Source organism: Orycteropus afer, unplaced genomic scaffold (genome assembly GCF_000298275.1).
Source record: "Orycteropus afer afer isolate SDZICR_OR568_19922 unplaced genomic scaffold, OryAfe1.0 scaffold00101, whole genome shotgun sequence".
In the NCBI taxonomy this organism is placed as follows: Eukaryota; Metazoa; Chordata; class Mammalia; order Tubulidentata; family Orycteropodidae; genus Orycteropus; species Orycteropus afer.
In genome coordinates this window covers 8,121,635-8,141,717 of record NW_006921688.1, presented here as the reverse complement: position 1 = coordinate 8,141,717, position 20,083 = coordinate 8,121,635, and the positions used below count along the sequence as shown (strand labels likewise).

General features: G+C 40.3%; 1 protein-coding gene across 1 annotated transcript in view; it reads left to right on the top strand.

The window, feature by feature from the left end:
• The window catches only part of SYNE1 (spectrin repeat containing nuclear envelope protein 1), a 578,063-nt gene that overhangs the window by 449,747 nt on the left and 108,233 nt on the right, over window positions 1-20,083 (top strand). The window contains exons 115-118 of the mRNA XM_007943230.2: window positions 1,132-1,223; window positions 4,078-4,312; window positions 6,397-6,591; window positions 11,406-11,531. Of these exons, the coding sequence (XP_007941421.2) occupies window positions 1,132-1,223; window positions 4,078-4,312; window positions 6,397-6,591; window positions 11,406-11,531 (648 nt within the window). The remainder of the gene's footprint in view (window positions 1-1,131; window positions 1,224-4,077; window positions 4,313-6,396; window positions 6,592-11,405; window positions 11,532-20,083) is intronic.

Genomic DNA, 20,083 nt, shown 5'->3' with positions numbered 1-20,083 from the left:
GGCACATAACAACAACAACAACTATGAGTTGGAACGGGCTCCATGTCAGTGGCTTGGGTTGGGATGGGTTTGGAATGATGCATACTATATCCGGTCTCCTTTCCATGGTGATATTTAGAGTTTCAAACCAGTTGCTGGCGAGTTGATTCTGACCCATGGTGACCCCCGCGTGTCAGTGTAGAACTGTGCTCAGGGGTGTTTCCAGTGGCCGAGTTTAGAACATAGATCCCCAGGTCCTTCTTCTGAGGTGCCTCGGGGTGGCCTCTACCCTTTTTGTTAGCAGTGGAGTGCTTAACCCTTTGCACTACCTAGAGATTCAATTTAAGGGGCTCTGGTGGTGTAGTGGGTAAGGAAGACATTTGTCTGCTAACCAAGTCAGGTTCAAACCCACCAGCAGTTTTGCAGAAGGAAGATGGGGCAATCTACTTCCATAAAGATTTACAGCCTCAGAAACCCAATGCGGGTCACTATGAGTCGGAATCAATTCCATGGCAGTGATATATGTGTATCTTTCCCATGTTTAAGACCAGTAGTTGTGATTCAAATTAGCATAGTTTCAAAAAATTAGAAACTAAATCATGATTCTTATTGAAATGTTTTTAATGTTTTGGAAGCATGTTCAGTTTTAACTGGATATATCTTTGGAAACACATGAAAGACTCTCGTGAATGAGGTTGGAACAACAAAATGTGATACCATATTTATTCTATTCTAAGTCAGCCAAATTTCTCTGTGAGCTTTATTGTGAACTTAAGGCCTTCAAAATAAAATAAATTCAAATGCAATTAACTTTTATCATTTGCTTTATTCTCCCTTAGCCAACTCCATAACAATATTGTAAGTGTTTGAGTTATTAAGCAAAATTAAATTTAAAATTCACATGCAAGCCAGCATCTATTAAATTTTAAATGGTAAATAGATGAAAGTGGCAGGGTTGGCTCTGAGGATAAATAATTTTAAAATTACAAGTTAAAAAAAAAAATTTCAGAGTAGAAAAAGTTGGCAGTAAGAAGACCCGGAATTAAAAACTTACTGTGTTCTAAAAGCTAATTTAGAAGTTTTTGTTTTAGAGTTTTAAGTTTAGAACTGAGAATGGTGCAATGTTTTTTAAGTTGTTCTTTGTGCTGGCAGATAGCTCAGGACAGCTTGGTTGTACAAAGGGAGAACAGGTGTTCAGAAGAGATCTTGGATATTTGCTGGGTAGGGAGAGAATTAACCAAAAGGTTGGCTGATTGAGTCCACCCAGGGATGGTTCAGAAGAGAAACCTGGTGATCTACTTCCAAAAAAGCAGTCATTGGAGACCCTGTGGAGCACAGTTCTACTCCTACAGACATGGGGTCGCCATGCATCAGATCAACTCGACAATAACTGGTGATTGGTTGCTTCATGTAACTGAACCTTCTCAAGGCCTGCAGTTGTATATTTGTATGGTTGACAGAGGCTTGTAACTTTTAGGAAAAGTCTAGAAACCTAATTCATCACATTTGGATTCTATAATAAATGATTGTAGATATTAGGATACCTATTCAAAAATACCAGTCACCCTCAAATCTAATCTATGCCATAGATCTATGTTCAAAATGAGAGCACATAAGAAATATTTTACTGAGGTTTTATTCAGTACTTTTCATTTTTAATAGGTGCATTTTTGACATTGACTATGCATCTTTTTGGTTGTTGTTGTTATGTGCCATCGAGTCATACCTGACTCATAGCGACCCCTCCTTGGGTTTCTGAGGCAGTATCACTACAGAAATAGATTGCCCTGTCTTCCTTCCAAGGAGTGGCTGGTGGATTTGAACCGCCAGCCTTCTGGTTAGCAGTCAAGTGCCTTAGGCACTATGCTACCAGAGCTCCCATCTTTTTGGTTAGGTTGAATCATTAAATACATTTTTAGGAAAAATGACAATTTGGTTACAGAATCAAAGGGTATAGTACTCCTACATAATAGAAGAGGGTATTAAGAATACAGGACTAAGAGTGTAAGAATAAGCCCAATTCTGATTTGAAGCCATAGTCAAGAGGAGAGAATGGCACCTCTGAGGAAGCAAAGCAAAACATGTGACAGAGAAAACACGTGCATCGCAGGTTAGTATTAAGGTGTGTGAATAGCATTATCAGCTACAAAGGAACATTCTGTTTGAAGCTGGGCAAACCCTTATTAGCCAATTCTAAGGCTATGAGTTGAATGTCATAAAAAACTTAATAAAGAACTACCAATATATATATGTTTTAAGTTAGAAAGCAAAGATAAGAAGAACAAATGAAAAGCCCTGGAATTCTTTAGCCTGAAAGAGAGATCCTAAGTAAAGTGTAGTCACTCTAAATATATGGGTAACATTTATACAGAGAATGATGACTAGATAGTTTTCGTTTCTCTAAAAGAAAGGGAAGTGGACTTGAAATAGAACATTTCGATTAATCAGGGTGATAATTTGCTAAAGTCTGCTTATTTAAGGGAATACTCAGAGATTCAGTCTTGTGGAGTAAGACATGAAGCAAAACTAACCAACAGCCTGTTGTTGTCAAGTGTTTTTCAATACATAATTCACCCTTCAAGGCTGGAACTGAACTCAACCCAATGGTTTACCATTAGGCCAAATGGTAGACAAGCCTATAAGGTGAACAGTAACACCAGGGAGGTATACATTCCTTAAAACAGTCAACCACATGAGATCAAAAGTGCATCATTTGCCTAAGGAAAAAGGTCAGAAGGCAAGAAGGGTAAGGAAAGAAGGACAAAGGGAAACAGTAAACACATGGTGGAATTGGGAAAAGTTACATTATGGGGATTTAAATCAACAGCACAAAACAAAATGTGTATCACTTGTTGTTGTTATGTGCCATTGAGTCGGACTTGACTCATAATGAGCCCTCCTTGGGTTTCTGAGGCACTATCACTATGGAAGTAGATTGCCCAACCTATCTTCCGAGGAGTGGCTGGTGGGTATCACTAGTTGAGTGGAAAACCAATTTGCTCTGTAAACCTTCACCTGAATCACAATTTTTTAAAAAATAATCGTAAGAAGAATAGCCAGTGAATGATCTTCTATTCTTCTCCCTTCTCTTCATAAACCTTCATAAGTCTCACTGTAACTAGTCTATTTTAAGGCATTTTGGTTTAGTTTGTGTGTGTGTGTGTGTTTCTGTTTTTATGGAATCAGAAGAGTCTCCCTACATGCCTAAGAATAACTGCTTGTAATAAACCTGATGTTTAAAAAAAAATGATAAAATATTATTATATAATTTTATTTTAGTGGCTTATGATTCTAGCTAAAATAAGATTTATCCATCCAAAGTGGTTTATAATTCTAGATGAAGACAAAGGCAATACAGAAGCACATTTTTTTCCTGCTGGGGCATGCACCAGCCACTGTCACCTTCAGCACACATTGCTGTGGGTATTCTCAGCATCTGGGGCCAAACACATGGCACTCGCTATACCCCACTCTCCCTGTCTTGTGCCCTCAGGGAGAAAGTGAATGACACTGACCTTTTCATAGAGAAACTTTCTTTCTAGGAGCCCTGGTGGTACGATGGTTAAGTGCATGACTGCTAATCGAATAGTTGGTGTTCAGACCCACTCAGCAGCTCAACAGGAGAAAGACCTGGCAATCTGCTCCCATAAAGATCGCTGTTGTTGGGTGCTGTTGAGTCAATTTCAACTCACAGCAACCCCGGGTTTCAGAGAAGAGCTGCCCTGTTGGGTTTTCTATGCTATAATCTTTATGGGAGCAGACTGCCACACCCTTCTCCCATGGAACCACTGGATGCGTTTGAACCCCCAATCTTTTGATTAGCAGCTGAGCACTTAACTGTTGCACCATACAGCCTACAAAACCCTACGGGGCAGTTCTACTCTATCACAGAGGTTGCTATAAGTTGAAAATTGATTTATACCTTCAATCTCTGCTGACACATGAAATGACTAATAATTTGCAAATGCAATTATTTCCAAGTTACTAATTTTAGAAATTACTCGCAATAGACCTGCTAACTAATCACAGCAGAATATTTGAAACCTGTAGTGCATCCAAAAAGCAGTGTTTTTCACCACGTCATTACTTCTTTGACAGGGACGAGTTCAACCTGAAGTTGACTCTCCTCAGTAATCAGTGGCAGGGAGTGATTCGCAGGGCCCAGCAGAGGCGTGGAATCATTGATAGCCAGATTCGCCAGTGGCAGCGCTATCGGGAGATGGCAGAGAAGCTTCGCAAGTGGCTGGTTGAAGTGTCCTATCTGCCCATGAGTGGGCTCGGAAGTGTCCCTATACCACTGCAACAAGCAAGGACCCTCTTTGATGAAGTGCAGGTAAGGTGCAAAACACACTGTTCATGAACTCTTCTGTGTTTCCACTGCACTTGACTCAGACCTCAGCTCTTTAAAAGGATTCTGGAGTGGCATCAGAATCAGAATAGAGTCCTCAAATGTCAGCAGAAATACACAGAATGATTGTAGTACAAAGCCCGCTGTTAATGCTGAAATTAGATTAAGTCCAGCCTCTCACCAAGACTCCCTCCACTTCATATACCAAGGGCACCCAGCAGCTCACTGAAGCCCTGGTTGAATGGAAAGGCAAAGACAGGGGAAGGAAAATGTAACATTGATGATATATTTTTTTTATTCAAAAACAATTTTAACGTGTAATTTACATGCATATTCCAGAAAAGATAAAGGCTCAGTCCTGTTTGAGCACTGTGACCATTCCAAGCTAGTCTCTTATTTTTAGCAGCCTGGGAATTTGGACTCCAACATCACAGACAGGCACCTCCTAGCACTCTAATCAATCCTTTGCAGTATACTTCATGGCCTCCTTTTCGTGTAAATATCACTCTTCTTCTATTCTTCCCCAGTTCTTTGGGAGACTTCACCCATAGACATGGCTCCCTGAACCCCACCAGCAGAGAAAGGTCCAACTGATGTCTTCTGGGCACCTCCATCTCCTGAACTTTTAACCCATGTACCCGACTGCCTTTTAGATTTATTTTCGTGTGCATTGCAGACACAGTATATGCTGTGGGTCCAAACGAACCTGTTTTCTTTATATCAGCAATTCCCATTCAGGTTCTGTTCATTATATCCCAATCCAGGGGAACGTCATCACCAACCACCTGGTCTGTCATTCCAGGAGCCCCAAATCATTCTAAAGCTGTACTCTTCCTTCCCTCTCACTCCCCACATCTGTTCTGCCCCAAGTCTTCATCCCCACAGTCACTATATTAGGTTAGATCCTCATGATTTCTTGTCTAGAGAATAAGTTCCTAACCTGGCTTATTATATCCAATGTGTGCTCTTCCTCCATTCCATTTTCTACCCTATTTCCGAGTTCTTTTATTAAAACTTAAATCCAAACATCACTTTCCTGCTCTGTATTCTGTTATGAATCTCAATCAGTTTTATTATAAAAAACAAATTCTCATGCTAAGTGTCATCTTGCCTCACCTACTACCATGCTCTTTTGTACATCCTATATGCCAGCCATTGAAAACCACATCTAGTTTCTTGACTGATCATTATTTCTCTTGCAAAGCGAATCTGTCCATGTTCACCTCTCTTTGCAGAAGGTGTCCCTCTCTCCCACTGCCGGCCCTCATCACACTAAACCAAACCCAACCCATAGCTGTTGAGCTGATTCCAACTCTCAGTGACCCCACAGGTCAGGGTATCACTGCCCCATAGGGTTTCTAAGGCTGGAATCTTTACAGAAGCAAACTGCCACATCTTTCTCCTATGGGGTGGCTGGTAGATTTGAACCCCTGACCTTTTGGTTAACAGCTGAGTGCTTAATCACTGCACCATCAGGGCTCGATCTAACTCATCACACTAGGTCCTTCTTAATCTGGTTGTGATCTTGTCTTTCAAGATTCGCCCCTCCCTTACCACCTTGAGAAAACCTTCTCTGCCTCTCTGTCCACCCCATGCTAGGCTAGGGATTCAGTCTTTCCCTGTGTATAAATCTAATAAAGCCGTTATTATATTGCATTGTCATGACATTTAACTTGTGGGAAGAAACTAAGCCTCTCCCGGTGTGTTCTCATTCATGTACCAACGTACCTGCTTGGTAAATGCTTGTTGGATGGAAAAGGGCACACCCAGTAGGCTAAAATTTTCTGTGGTTGTTGAGTGCCATCAAATCTATCCCAACTCCTACCAATTCCATGTAACAGAGTAGGACTGCCCTATGGGGTTTTCTAGGCTTTAATCTTTACCAGAACAGATCTGCAGGTCTTCTCCTGCGGGGCACTGGGTGGGTTCAAACCGCCAAATTTTTGCTTATCAGCTGAGTACTTAACCACTGCACCACCAGGGCTCCTTATGCTAAAATTTAGGGTGGTTTAAAAACACTTATAACAGGGAAATGCTGAAGAAGAGATGTAGAATTCTGGTTCTTGCAGTTCAAAGAAAAAGTGTTCCTGAGACAACAAGGAAGCTACATCCTGACCGTGGAGGCCGGAAAGCAGCTCCTGCTCTCAGCAGACAGTGGGGCCGAGGCTGCCTTGCAGGCTGAGCTCACGGAAATCCAGGAGAAATGGACGTCTGCCAGCATGCGCCTGGAAGAACAGAAGAAACAGCTGGCCTTCTTGTTGGAAGTAAGTCCAGCTCTTTCCTCGTGTGCATGAAAGGCAGCATCTTGTCCTGAGTGCTGGATGGTGCTTTATAAGGCTCTTTTGTTACTTACACTGTTCCTCCCAGTGTCAGTCAAACAGGGATTCAAATAATGCAAAAGGTCAGTAAGTATGTACTTTAGTCCTCCGTGTCTTAAGACTTTGTTCTATCATGCATAAACCAGAAGAGTTTCTCACTTCTCAGCATTTTTTGTCTTCCAGAAAGTCTCCTTAAAAGTAGTAGCAAGTCTAATGAGACCATCTAATCTATGAATTCTGGTGAATGGTCCGTGCTAAGCCTGGAGCTGGATGATGACTTTATATATTCATAAAGGAATTCATTGTAGAGTCCATCCCCTAATCAAAGTCCCTAACATGGTTTTCATGATTGAGATCTCTCATTTTATAGTAGGGGAGACTTTTCTAAGAAGATACTCCTGATTTGATCATAGATACCCAAGCAAGTTGCTATGAGATAAAATTTCCCAATAGATGTATTAAGCCTTTAGTTGGAAACAGATTACATACTGATCACTCAATAAATTTAGGGAAATGTAGGTTTACCCAGACCTCACCAGTGCTTTTCTCTCTCGCTCTCCAATTTCACACATGATTATAAATATAAATAAGTAGTTAATGAAGAGGGTGAGCTCCAAATTCAGATAAACCCAAGTAACAGCTAAGGAACAAACAGTAAATGAAGTAACTATGTTACTCAATCTGTCTAACCCTGTTTCCTCACCTGTAGAATGGGTATAATTACATTTATTTCTTGTGTCATAAGTAAGTTAATGAAATAATGAAGGTAAATTCACGTGGCCCAGTACTTGGCATACATTGAGCCCTCAGTAAATGGCAGTAATTATTTTTGTTGACATTATTCTTATCATTTTTTAAAGTAAACAAAGCTACATACTAAAGTTTTATATACATTGATAATTAGCAACACTTTAATGAGATTACCTAAGGAATTTAAAATTAGCTTGTCACTATTTTGAATCAAAAGTTATCGCTAAACTTAAAATGGTACACAGTCTACTTTTTTGAAGGCTTAAGGTAGGCATACCAATTGAGTTTATTCTGTTGGATTCTATTTAATAATATATTATATTATATGTAGGAAACAATCAAAAATATCACTTAACATCTGTAAATAACTTTTGTTTGCACATAGCACAATTTATCAGTAATACAATACCACTGATTTTTTTTTCTTTCTTTTTTGCTTTCAGGAAACAAATACATTGTAATTCATTCTGTAGAGAACATGTTAATCATATACTTTTCTTTATCGTAATATTATTTTTGGACATATTCCCAAAACTTAATAGGGTATAATGGCTGAGTCATTGCATTTGCTGTTCAGGTCAGTCTGTGTGTTGGTGTGTAAAACGTCTACTTTGATAGATGTTTACCATCCATGACATGAAGTTATTGTCTTATAATTCACGCAGTGAAAAGACTGGCTATCGCTTCAGAATCTAAGTCATCTTTGGAAAAGTAGATTCCTATTCTTTCCTTGTTAAAGTGTATTTTATTTGAGATCATAAACTAGATCCTGTTTGCCTAAAATTTATGAAGCTAAAGTTTAATGTTTATACAGCATCATTTTTGTGTGTCTTTCAACCACAGCAATTATACTTATCTATTTTAAACTCTTAATTTAATGTCTGAGTAAATGTGCCAAAAATACAGTCAATATAATTCTATGTTCTGCATGTTCAACTGCTTTGCTCACGTCTCTTTAATTTTGTTATGAAAAATTAGAAGTGGACCCCCATCTCTTTTAGATCAATGAATATGTATTGACAGAATGTTGATAGATTTCAGAGTATTTGATGATTTAATTGAAAATGTTGTTAAACTTGTTAAATTTAAGCAGAAAGAGGAGTTTGTGTCTACCCTCATTACACTTAGCATGTGTAATGCTTATAAATAGAGATGTCTTTATATGAGACTCAGAACCAATCTACCCAAGATGACCAAGGATTTTTCTCTTGGCAAGTGGGAAGGGGGAAGCTAGTTATGTACCCTAGCAGGTTTCCTGAAGAAATTTTAAAGAGAAATGAGGATCTTGGGGTAAACTCCCAGTTTAGTAGAAAACAAGAGATTTTGAGTAGGGAGGTACTTCAGTCAACACTTTTTCCAGAAAACAATAGTAATTACACCTATAGTTTGGGGTCCTAAAAAATAAAGAGTAAGGAGAGTAGATAGAAAGAGTCTGGACAAGGAAAGACTGGTGATGATGACAGAGATGTGGTGAAGGAAAATGCAACATAATTCAACAGCAAAACAACTGGTGAAAATGATTCTGATTGTCTTTCATTGGAGCTCAGTAATTAGGGTTTTGAAAGTGGTCACTGGCAAGGAGGGCCATTAGTGAGGTGGAGGACAGGAATGGGGGTTATTGGACAAAATGAAGGAGATTTGTTTTACTGAGTTTGATTTCAATTGGAACCAAGAAAGTAGAGGTGAGTTAATTTGTAGAGAGGGTGCTGTCACAAATCAGGTCTCCATTAGAGTTTCCTTAGCTTTTTTCCTTTTTCTTTTAATTACAGAAGGAATGCATGTGTTCTGATTTTAAAAATTCAGATGATAATTGAAGTATGTAGAGTGAAAAATGAAATTCCCCCTGTACCACTCAAACCCTACTCTTCCTCAGAGCTATTGCTACCAGTTTGGTGTGGGACCTTCCAGAATATACCACACAATGTATTGTAGCCATTTTATTTCATTGGTACAGAGAGAGCTGTTGCATTCGACATAATATCCCTCAGCACAGCCATTCCCAACCACTCTAAAAAAAACCGAACTCACTGCCGTTGAGTCAGTCCTGACTCATAGCAACCCCTTCTTGGGTTTCCAAAGCACTATCTCTATGGAAGTAGATTGCCCAATCTTCCTTCCGAGGAGTGGCTTGTGGGTTTGAACCACCAGCCTTCTGGTTAGCAGTCAAATGCCTTAGGCACTATGCCACCAGAACCCCCCTCTCAACCACTAACCCTGCTATATTGTTCTTCAGAGTACTTATCACTACATGGGATAGTAGATATCTGTCTCTTCCATTGGAAGCCAGAATGGCCAGACTTCATCTAACCTGCTTTGGTCATGTTGTCAGAAGGGACCGTACCCTGGAGAAGGATATCATGCTTGGTAAAGTGGAGGGTCAACGAAAGAGGGCATGCCCTCAATGAGATGGATTGACAGAGTGGCTGCAACGATGGGCTCAGGTATAGCAAGGATTTGTGAGGCTGGTACAGGACTGGGCAGTGTTTCATTCTGTTGTACTTAGGATCTCTATGAGTTGGAATCAACTTGATGGCACCTAATAACAACAACAATGACATCTCTTACATTGTGTGTTCTCTCTCTTTCCACTTATTAGTTGCGTGGTTTTTTAATGGACCATACATTTAACCTTTTTTTTATTTTTTTAATGTGTTCACGACTGTCAAGTTATTGTTGTTGTTAGTTACCATCAAGTTAGCTACAACTCATGGTGGCCTTATGTATATCAAAAAGAAACGTTGCCTGGTCCCAGGACATCTTCATGATTGTTGAGTACAATTGTTGTGGCTGTTGAGCCAATGTGCCCCATTGAGAGTTTCCCTCTCTTTAGTTAATGCTCTGTCAAACATGATGTCCTTTTCTTGGGACTGGTCTTTCCTGATGGTATTACAAAATAAGCAAGCCACCAGTCAAATGTCATGTCTTTTGTAATTGTGTGTTTCTACTTCTGTGACAAATCAAATAATCTAGCTCATACTATTTATATTTTGAGAGCTCTGGTGGCATAGTGCCTAAGGCATTTGACTGCTAACCAGAAGGCTGGTGGTTCAAACCCACCAGCCACTCCTCAGAAGGAAGGTTGGGCAATCTACTACTGTAGTGATGCTGCCTCAGAAACCCAAGGAGGAGTCACTATGAGTCAGAACTGACTGGACTACAGTGTTTTGTTTTGTTTTTTAATGAGAGTCAAGGTTGTATTATTTTTATAGTCTATCTCATTTCTATTAAACTCCCTGCTGTCGAGTCGATCCTGCATACTTATTTTCATCCTGAAAGAAATTCCATATCCTCTTTTTTTATCCCTGACTATGGATTTGAGATAGTACTGATAGTGGTACAGTTATAGGTAGGGTTAGGAAAGAGGCAAAGTACCATGACTGTACTCTCAACTCTGGTGATTGAATCAAATTGAGATAACATTTTTCCACTATCTATATCTATAAAAGGAACTCTGGGGGCTCTGTGTTTAAGGCATTTGGCTGCTAACCAGAAGATCAGTGGTTCAAACCCACCAGCTACTCTGCAGGAAAAAGATAAGGCAGCCTGCTTCTGTAAAGATTTACAGCCTTGAAAATGCTATGGGACAGTTCTAATCTGTCCTGTAGGGTGGCTGTGAGTTGGAATCATCCTGATGGCAGTGGGTATAATATCTATAATATTCTGGCATTGCATTTGGTGCCCTGATATCATTATCTCCTTTAGTTCTCCAAGAATTATAGAGACTTTGTATTCTCTTCGTTTTCATTCAGGGGAAACTGCAACTTAGAGCATAATCTGTTAGACACCACACAGCTTGTAAGGAACAGAGTCCATTTTCAACTCAGCTCCTCTGGCCACCACACCATGCTCCTCAACAATGGTGATGGGTGTGAATCACACCCCGACACTATTCATCAGAGCAACTTTAACTCTTTCTCTGGGTTTTGGACCAGTTATTTGTTAGTTGGTTGTTTTTTCTTCCAAATTCCCACCAAAAAAAAATATGAAATTCCTTTCTCCTCCAATTGTAGGATTGGGAAAAATGTGAAAAAGGAATAGCGGATTCTCTGGAGAAACTAAGAACTTTCAAAAAGAAGCTTTCCCAGCCTTTACCAGATCACCACGAAGAACTACACGCAGAGCAGATGCGTTGCAAGGTAAATGACTGGGTTGAGCTCTTTGGAGCTCTTGATGATCACACACATTTTCGTGTCTGCTGTAATGATGCCTTTGAAACGCTAATCAGGTCAAATTCCTGTGGCAGTCTACATGGCGAAACAAGTTCCTGGCATATTACATCAGGTCAGATAAAGCTTCGGTGAAACTACTTCATGTTGATTTATTGCCATTGATGAAGATGTAGACTAGTTTATGGGTTACCCAATGGAAGCAAATGAAAATTTAAAACACACTTTAAAATATAGTTAAAAGCTGGGTCAAGAGCAATAAAAGCAATCTCTCTGTAGCATCTGCGCTGGAGAGTCATTCCAGCAGAAGAGTCCAGTTTATAGAAAGAAGAGTGAGGATCTGGATAGTCCGCAGATGGTGGCCCTCTGAGAAACACACCCTGCCTTCCAGACTTTTCTGCAAGGAAGGCAGGACTGGACTTGGCTGATCCCAGGGAAACCATGGTAACGCACAATCCTTCTGTTACCCAGTGCCCTAACCACTTAAAGATTATGATCAACACCTGAAGTGGCACTTGGATGTGAATCTGTAGCTAATACAGACCACTCCCTGTGTCATTTACTTAAAAAACCAAACTCACTGATATCGAATCCATTGGACTCATAGCCACCCCTCGTTGGGTTTCTGAGGTGGTATCCCTACCAAAGTAGATTGCCCAATCTTCCTTCTGTGTCATTTTCTTACCAAGTCTGAATTGACTTCATGGCTGGAGGAGCCATGCTCTTTCATACCTATTAGCCAGGTGGTGTGCCTGGCTGGCTGTTCTCTGCTGAGTCATGCACAAGATCCTATCAAACCTACTTTTGTCAAATTTTCCATATCCTTGCAGACCCAGTCATTTGCAAATTGCTGCTCTAATTTTTCTTTAAAACTAAATAAATAAATAAATAAATGACTCATCTTCTTCACTCTGGCTAAGAAATCATAAGCATTTTCAAAAGATTACTTTTTAAAAGACATTTAGAAATTATGTAAAGTGTGGGTCTAAATTTTCTCTTCAATATTAATGTTTCAAGGATATTCTTTGAAACTTGTAAGAGGAAAAAATATTAGTTACTACACATAATAGGTGGGAGCTCTGGTAGCATAGTGGCTAAGGCACTTGACTGCTAACCAGAAGGCTGGCGGTTCAAACCCACCAGCCACTCCTCAGAAGGAAGGTTGGGCAATCCTACTTCCGTAGTGATACTGCCTCAGAAACCCAAGGCGGGGTGGCTATGAGTCAGGTCTGACTCGCTGGCACATAACAACAACAACAACACACACGTTATATCAAAGAGCCCTGGTGGCACCATGGTAAGTGCTCAGCTGCTAATGCAAAGTTTGGCAGTTTGAACGCATCAGCTGCTCTGTGAGAGAAAGATATGGCCCTCTGCTTCTGTAAAGATTACAGCCTTAGAAACCCTGTGGGGCAACGCTAATCTGTCCTACAGGGTCACTATGAGTCAGAATCACTCCAGCAACAGTGGGTAATTTTATTTTACTTTTTTAATACTTTACATCATGGATGGTAACTCTGTAAAATAGTATCTTAAGGTGGCATGTTCAAAAGGATACAGAGATTACAAAGAGTTCATTTGAAACCTATGATTTGCACATGCATAATAAGTAGTTAAAAAGAACTTCTTCTGGAAAGGAAGCATTTATTCTGCTCCTCTTGTCTGCCAGTCAGGAACTCCTGGTGGTATGAATTGTTAACGTATTTAATTGGCAACCAAAAGGTTGGAGATTTGAGTCCACTCAGAGAAGCCTTGGAAGAAAGGCCTGGTGATCTACTCCCAAAAAATCAGCCGTTGAAAACCCCCTGGAGCACAGTTCTTCTCTGACGCCCACGGGGTCTCCATGAATTAGAGTCAACTCAACAGCAGGTGGCAGTGGCATCTCTAAGGGAGTACGGGGGTGACGGTGTCAGAGAGGGTCTGACCAAATGACTGTCTACGAAAGTGTTGTGTAGTAGTTCAGCAGAGTTTATTATTTTTTATGAAAGTGTCCCTGTACTTAGTTATAAGGAGCTCTGGTGGCGCTGTGGTTAAAAATAGCATTGCGCTGTTAATCAAAAGGTCAGTGGTTTGAACCCACCAGCTGCTCTGTGGGAGAAAGATGAGGTAGTCCTGCTTCCATAAAGATTTACAGTGTTGGAAACCCTGTGGAGCAGTTCTTTTCCATCCTATAGGGTCACTGAGTTGGAATTGACTCCATGGCAGTGGGTTTAGTACTTAGTTACAACAACAAAAACATTTTTCATAAGCCCAGTTTATGCACATCAGTATATCTACAAGGCTTAAACTCGATGCTGATTGACTTTTTGAACCTTCCAATGCGCTCTGCTCAGAGCTGTCATTACCCAGGTACAGTGATGCTGCGAATCACTTGCTTTCATCTGTGTGTGCTACAAGCATGCACTGTTGTTTTCATTACTGCTCATGTCTTTGTCGTCACTAACTGTGTCCAATTTTCTGGTGCTTTAGCTATAGTATTGTGGTAATTAGCATTTGTGAACATCTGTCAAGGACTCTTTTAAGAATGAAGTAGTAATTAAAGGAAAAAGACAAAAAAAATCGTTTCCACTCAGTTACTAATAATGTTACTCATTGGAGAATGATTTTACAGAACAATTTTGTTATTACTATTCATGTAATCTAAGAAATATTACATTAAAGCAATTTACAGCTATATCATATTATTCTATGATTAAAATTGGTAAATAAATAAATAAAAATTACGAAGTGTTATAGAGCACCTCTGGTGGTGTAGTGCCTAAGGCATTTGACTGCTAACCAGAAGACTGGCAGATCAAACCTACCAGCCACTCCTCAGAAGGAAGATGGGGCAATCTACTTCCATAGTGATACCACCTCGGAAACCCAAGGACGGGTCGCTATGAGTTGGATCTGACTCCACAGCAGTGAGTTTGGTTTTTTTAGTTAAGTGTTATAGATTGAATTGTGTCCCGAAAACATATGTGTTATAAATCCTAACCTCAATGTTATGTCTGTGGTTATAATTTCATTAGGGAATGGGCTGTCTTTGTTATGCTAATGAAGCAAGGTTAATGTAGGGTATATCTTGAATCATTCTCTTTTGAGATATAAAAATGGGTTAAATAATAGCTAGCAAATAGGGGTGGGGTAAGATAGATGCCAGGACAAATAGAGATCTCCAAAGAACTAGGGAGCAGAAGCTGAGGAGGCAAGGACCCTCTCGCAGAGCCAGAGAGAGCAAGCCTTCCTCTCCAACCAGTGCTCTCAGCTGAGACTTGGAGCCTCCTAAATTGCAAGAAAATAAATTTCTGTGTGTTAAAGCCATCAAATTGTGGTATTTCTGTTATAGCAGCAGTAGGTAACTAAGAATTTGGTACCAAAAGACTGAGGTGATACTCTAACAGGTATGTAAAATGTGGAAGCAGTTTTGGAATTGGGCAATGGGTAGAGGCTGGGAAAATTTTCAGAGCAGCTTGAAGGAAGAGACAGACAGACCAGGAAGTTGGCTGGGGACCACGGCAGTGTGGTTTGGAGCAGCTTGAGAGAGGAGACAGACCAACCAGAAAGCCAGCCAGGGGCTATGTGGTACAATTCAGGGTACTTTGAAGGAGGAAATAGACTGACCAGGAAGGCAGACAGGGGCCATGGTAGTGCAATTTGGAGCAGCTTTAGGGAGGAGACACACTGACCAGGAAGCAGGGCAGTGGCTGTGGCAGTGCAGTTCAGAGCAGCTGAGGGAGGAAACAGACCAGGAAGTGGGGTAGGTGGTGGTTTGGAACCACTGAGAGAGACCAGAAAGTGACTGGAGTGATTTGAACAGCTGAGAGAGACCAGGAAGTGACCAGAACAGTTTGGAACAGCTAAGGGAGACAAACTTGTTTGTCTGTCAGTTTGTCCTACTGTGGTGGCTTGCATGTTGGTGTGAAACTGAAGGCTATGCCGCTGGTGTTACTAATGCCAGCAAGTTTATCCATGGTGGACCGATTTCAGGGGAGCTTTCAGACTAAGGCAGACTTGGAAGAAGGAAGGGGCCATCCACTTCTCAAACAATTGGCCAGTGAACACCTTATGAATAGCAGTGAAATACTGTCTGATATATTGCTGGAAAACTTTATGAATATCCCTGTATCATTGTCCAATATAGTGCCAGAAGATGAGCCCCTCAGGTCAGAGGGCACTCAAGATATGACAGGGGAAGAGCTGGCTCCTCAGAGTAGAGCTGACCTTAATGAAGTGGATAGAGTAAAGCTTTAAGGATCTCCATTTGCTGATGTGGCATGACTCAAAATGAGAAAAAACAGCTGCAAATATCCATTAATAATCAGAACATGGAATGTATGAAGTATGAATCTAGGACAATTGGAAGTTGTCAAAAATGAAATGCAATGTACGCAGGTCAATATCTTAGGCATCAGTGATCTGAAATGGACTGGTTTTAGCCATTTTGAATCAGAAAACAATATGATCTACTATGCCAGAAATGACAATTTGAAGAGGAATGGTGTGGCATTCATCATCACAAAGGATGTTTCGAGATCTGTTCTGAAGAACAACGCTGTCAGTGGTAGAATAATATCCATATGCCTACAAGGAAAACCAGTTAATTCTATTATTATTCAGATTTACACACCAACCACCAATGGCAAAGATGAGGAAATTGAAGATTTTTATCAACTTCTGCAGTCTAAAATGTACCAAACATGCAATCAAGATGTGTTAATTATCACTGGTGACTGGAATGTAAAATTGGAAACAAAGAAGAATCACTGGTAGTTGAAAAATTTGACCTTGGTGACAGAAATAATGCTGGAGTTCACATGATAGAATTTTGCAAGACCAACGACTTATTCATTGCAAATACCTTTTTTCAACAATACAAATGGTGGCTATACATGTGGAATTCACCAGATGGAGTACACAGGAATCAGATTGACTACATCTGTGGAAAGAGGTGATGGTGAAGCTCATTATCTTCAACCAAAACAAGGCCAGGATGTGATTGTGGAACAGATCATCAACTGCTCGTATGCAAGTTCCAGTTCACACTGAAGACAATGAAAAGAAGTCCATGAGAGCCAAAATATGACCTTGATTATATCCCTCCTGAATTTAAAGACCATCTAAAGAATAAATTTGATGCATTGAACACCAGTGACCAAAAAACAGAGTAATTGTGGGATGACATCAAGAACATCATCCATGAAGAAAGAAAAATGTCATTAAAAAGTCAGAAAAGGAAGAAAAGACCAAAATGCATGTTGGAAGAGACTCTAAAACTTGCCCTTGAATGGAGAGTAGCTAAAGCAAATGGTAAAAATGACAAGATAAAAGAGTTGAACAGAAGAAGATTTCAAAGAGCAGTGAGAGAAGACAGTCAGTTATTACAGTGAAATGTGCAAAGACCTGGAGTTAGAAAACCAAAAGGGAAGAATATGCTTGGCATTTCTCAAGCTGAAAGAACTGGGGGGGAAAAAATAAGCCTCAAATTGTGATATTGAAAGATTCTATGGGCAATATAATAATTGATTTAGTATATGTCAAAAGAAGATGGAGGGAATACACAGAGTCACTGTACCAAAAAGAATTGGTGATGTTCATCCATTTCAGGAGGTGGCATATGAACAAGAACTAACAGTATTGAAGAAAGAAGTTGAGGCTGCACTGGAGGAATTGATGAAGAAAAGGTTCCAGGAATTGATGGAATACAAATTGAGATGTTCAACAGACAGATACCATGCTGGAGGCACTCACTCAGCTATGCCAAGAGATTTGGGAGACAGCTACCTGCCTAACTGACTGGAAGAGATCCGTATTTATACCCATTCCAAAGAAAGGTGATCCCACAGAATATGGAAATTATCTAACGATATCATTGATATAACATGCAAGTAAAATCTTACTGAAGATAATTCAAAAATGATTGCAGCAATATATTGACAGAGAACTTCCAGAAACTCAAGCTGGATTCAGAAGAGGACATGGAATGAAGGATATCATTACTGATGTCAGATGGATCCTGGCCGAAGACAAAGAATACCAAAAAGATGTTTTCTTGAGTTTTACTGACTATTCAAAACCATTCAATTGTGTAGATCATAACAAATTATGGATAACATTGAGAAGAATGGGAATTCCAGAATGCTTAATTGTACTCATGAGGAATCTGTACATAGACCAGGAGGCTGTTGTTTGAACAGAACAAGGGGATACTGCATGGTTTAAAATCAGGAAGGGAGTGTGTCAAGGTTGTATCCTTTTACCATATATGTTCAAACTGTATGCTGAGCAAATAATCTGAGAAACTAGACTATATGAAGGAGAATGTGGCATCAGGATTGGAGGCAGACTTGTTAACAACCTATGATATGCAGATGACACAACTTTGCTCCCTGAAAGTGAGGATGACTTGAAGCACTTTCTGGTGAAGATTAATGACCACAGTCTGCAATATGGATTACACCTCAATATAAAGAAAACAAAAATGCTCACAACTAGACCAATAAGCAGCATCACAATAAATGGAGAAAAGATTGAAGTTGTCAAGGAGTTCATGTTGCTTGATTCTATGGTCAACACCAATGGAAGCAGCAGTGAAAACATCAGACGGTGTATAGCATTGGGCAAGTCTGATGCAAAAGACCTCTTTCAGGTGCTGAAGAGCAAAGGTGTCTCCTTGAAGACTAAGGGGTGGCTAACAACCAAGCCATGGTATTTTCAGTTTCCTCTTATGCATGTGAGAGCTGGACAGAGAATAAGGAAGACTGAGGAAGAGTTGATGCTTTTGAGTTGTAGTGTTGGCAAAGAATGCTGAGAGGACCATGGAATGCTAAAAGAACTAACTAATCTGTCCTGGAAGGAGTGCAGCCAGAATGCTACTTGGAAGCAAGAATGGCCAGACTTAGTCTCACCTACTTTCATCATGCTGTCAGGAAGGACCATTCCTTGGAGAAGGATATTATGCTTGGTAAAGTGGAGGGTCGACGAGAAAGGGGAAGACCATCAGTGAGATGGATTGACACAGTGGGTACAATGAGGGGCTCAGGTATAGCAAGGATAGTGAGGCTGGCACAGGACCAGACAGTGTTTTGTTCTGTTGTGCATAGGGTCACTATGAGTCAGAGGCAACTCGATGCCACCTAACAACAACAACAAAGACAATTCTGGTGAGGGTGCTGGAGGAAATAAGGAGAGCTATAGAGAAAGTTTCTATTGTCTTACACAATACATATGGCACCAGCAATAGAATATTGCTAAAAATACAGACATTAAATGTGCTTCTTATGAGGCTTTAAAAGAAAATAATGAACATGTGATTGCACAATGGAGGAAGAGCAATACTTTTTATGCAGTGGCAAAGAACCTGTCTGAATTATGTTCAAATGTTGAATTTTATTCAAACTTGTTAAGTGGTAAACTTGGATATCTGGCTGACGACATTTCCAATAAAGATTGTAAAGGGCTGTGTGGTCTGTCCTTGCTTTTTATAGTAAAATGAGAGAGGAATGAGGTAGACTTAAAAATGAACTATACAAAATTAAAACAAAATGTAAAGATTTGGAAAATTCCATGGTACAAACTAAGGCCACAATTCCTAGAATGTCCACAAAGGACATGGCTACATCTTTAGTCTTTTGTTAAAGAGATTAACTGGTGACTAGTGGATCTAATCAACTACCACGGCAGAAAACCCATCAGCTTAGACAGAAGGGACAGAGAAATAGTAAAAGGAAAGAATTCTGTCAACCTCTTAGACAGGAAACAGGCCAAAGGAGCTACATCTGTTGTTCTCCAAGAAAAGACAAATACCATACCTGGAGCTGCTCTGTGGGAACAGGGTCTTCTTGGTTTCAAAGAGTAGGGCCACAGTTTCCTGAATCGGATCTCAAAGGGTGGGGCCATAGCCTCCTACATTTCAAAGAGTCATGTCTTTGCCTAATTGGTTCCAGAGTATATGGATGTCGTTAAGGTGTATCAGGGGGATAGGAGTGCTGCCCAGAGCTGAGGGAGTGCAGCTGCCATGCCCAAGCGGCAGAAGAATGGGGTCTGCCAGGGTCAAGGGGTGGGGTTGCCACTCAGATGGGGAGTGGGGCTGCCTAAAGCCAAAGGAGCAGAGTTGCCATCCCAGAGGGCCTGGAAAGTGGAGCTAGAGCCCAGGGCTGAGGGACTACCACTCCAGATCCAGAGGACATGGCCAACGTGCAGAGTCCGGAGGGTGTGGCCATTCCCAGATATTCTCAGAGGACAGAGGATTATTTTTAAGACTTGAGAGTTAATGTAATAGGTTATGCTGGATTTTGAACTTGCTTTCCTCCAATTTCTCCCATTTGTAATGGAAATGTCTACCTAGTGCCTGTTCCACCATTGCGCTTTGGAAATAGATGATTGTAGTGTAGATTTCACAGGTTTACAGATGGAAAGAAATTTTGTCCCAGGATGGAACCTAAGGTTTCACCAGTATTTTATTTAGATGGTTCAGAAAATGAAAATTACTGATGCCACTGATAGTTGTTTTGCTTTTTTTGGTTTTTTTTTTTTTTTTT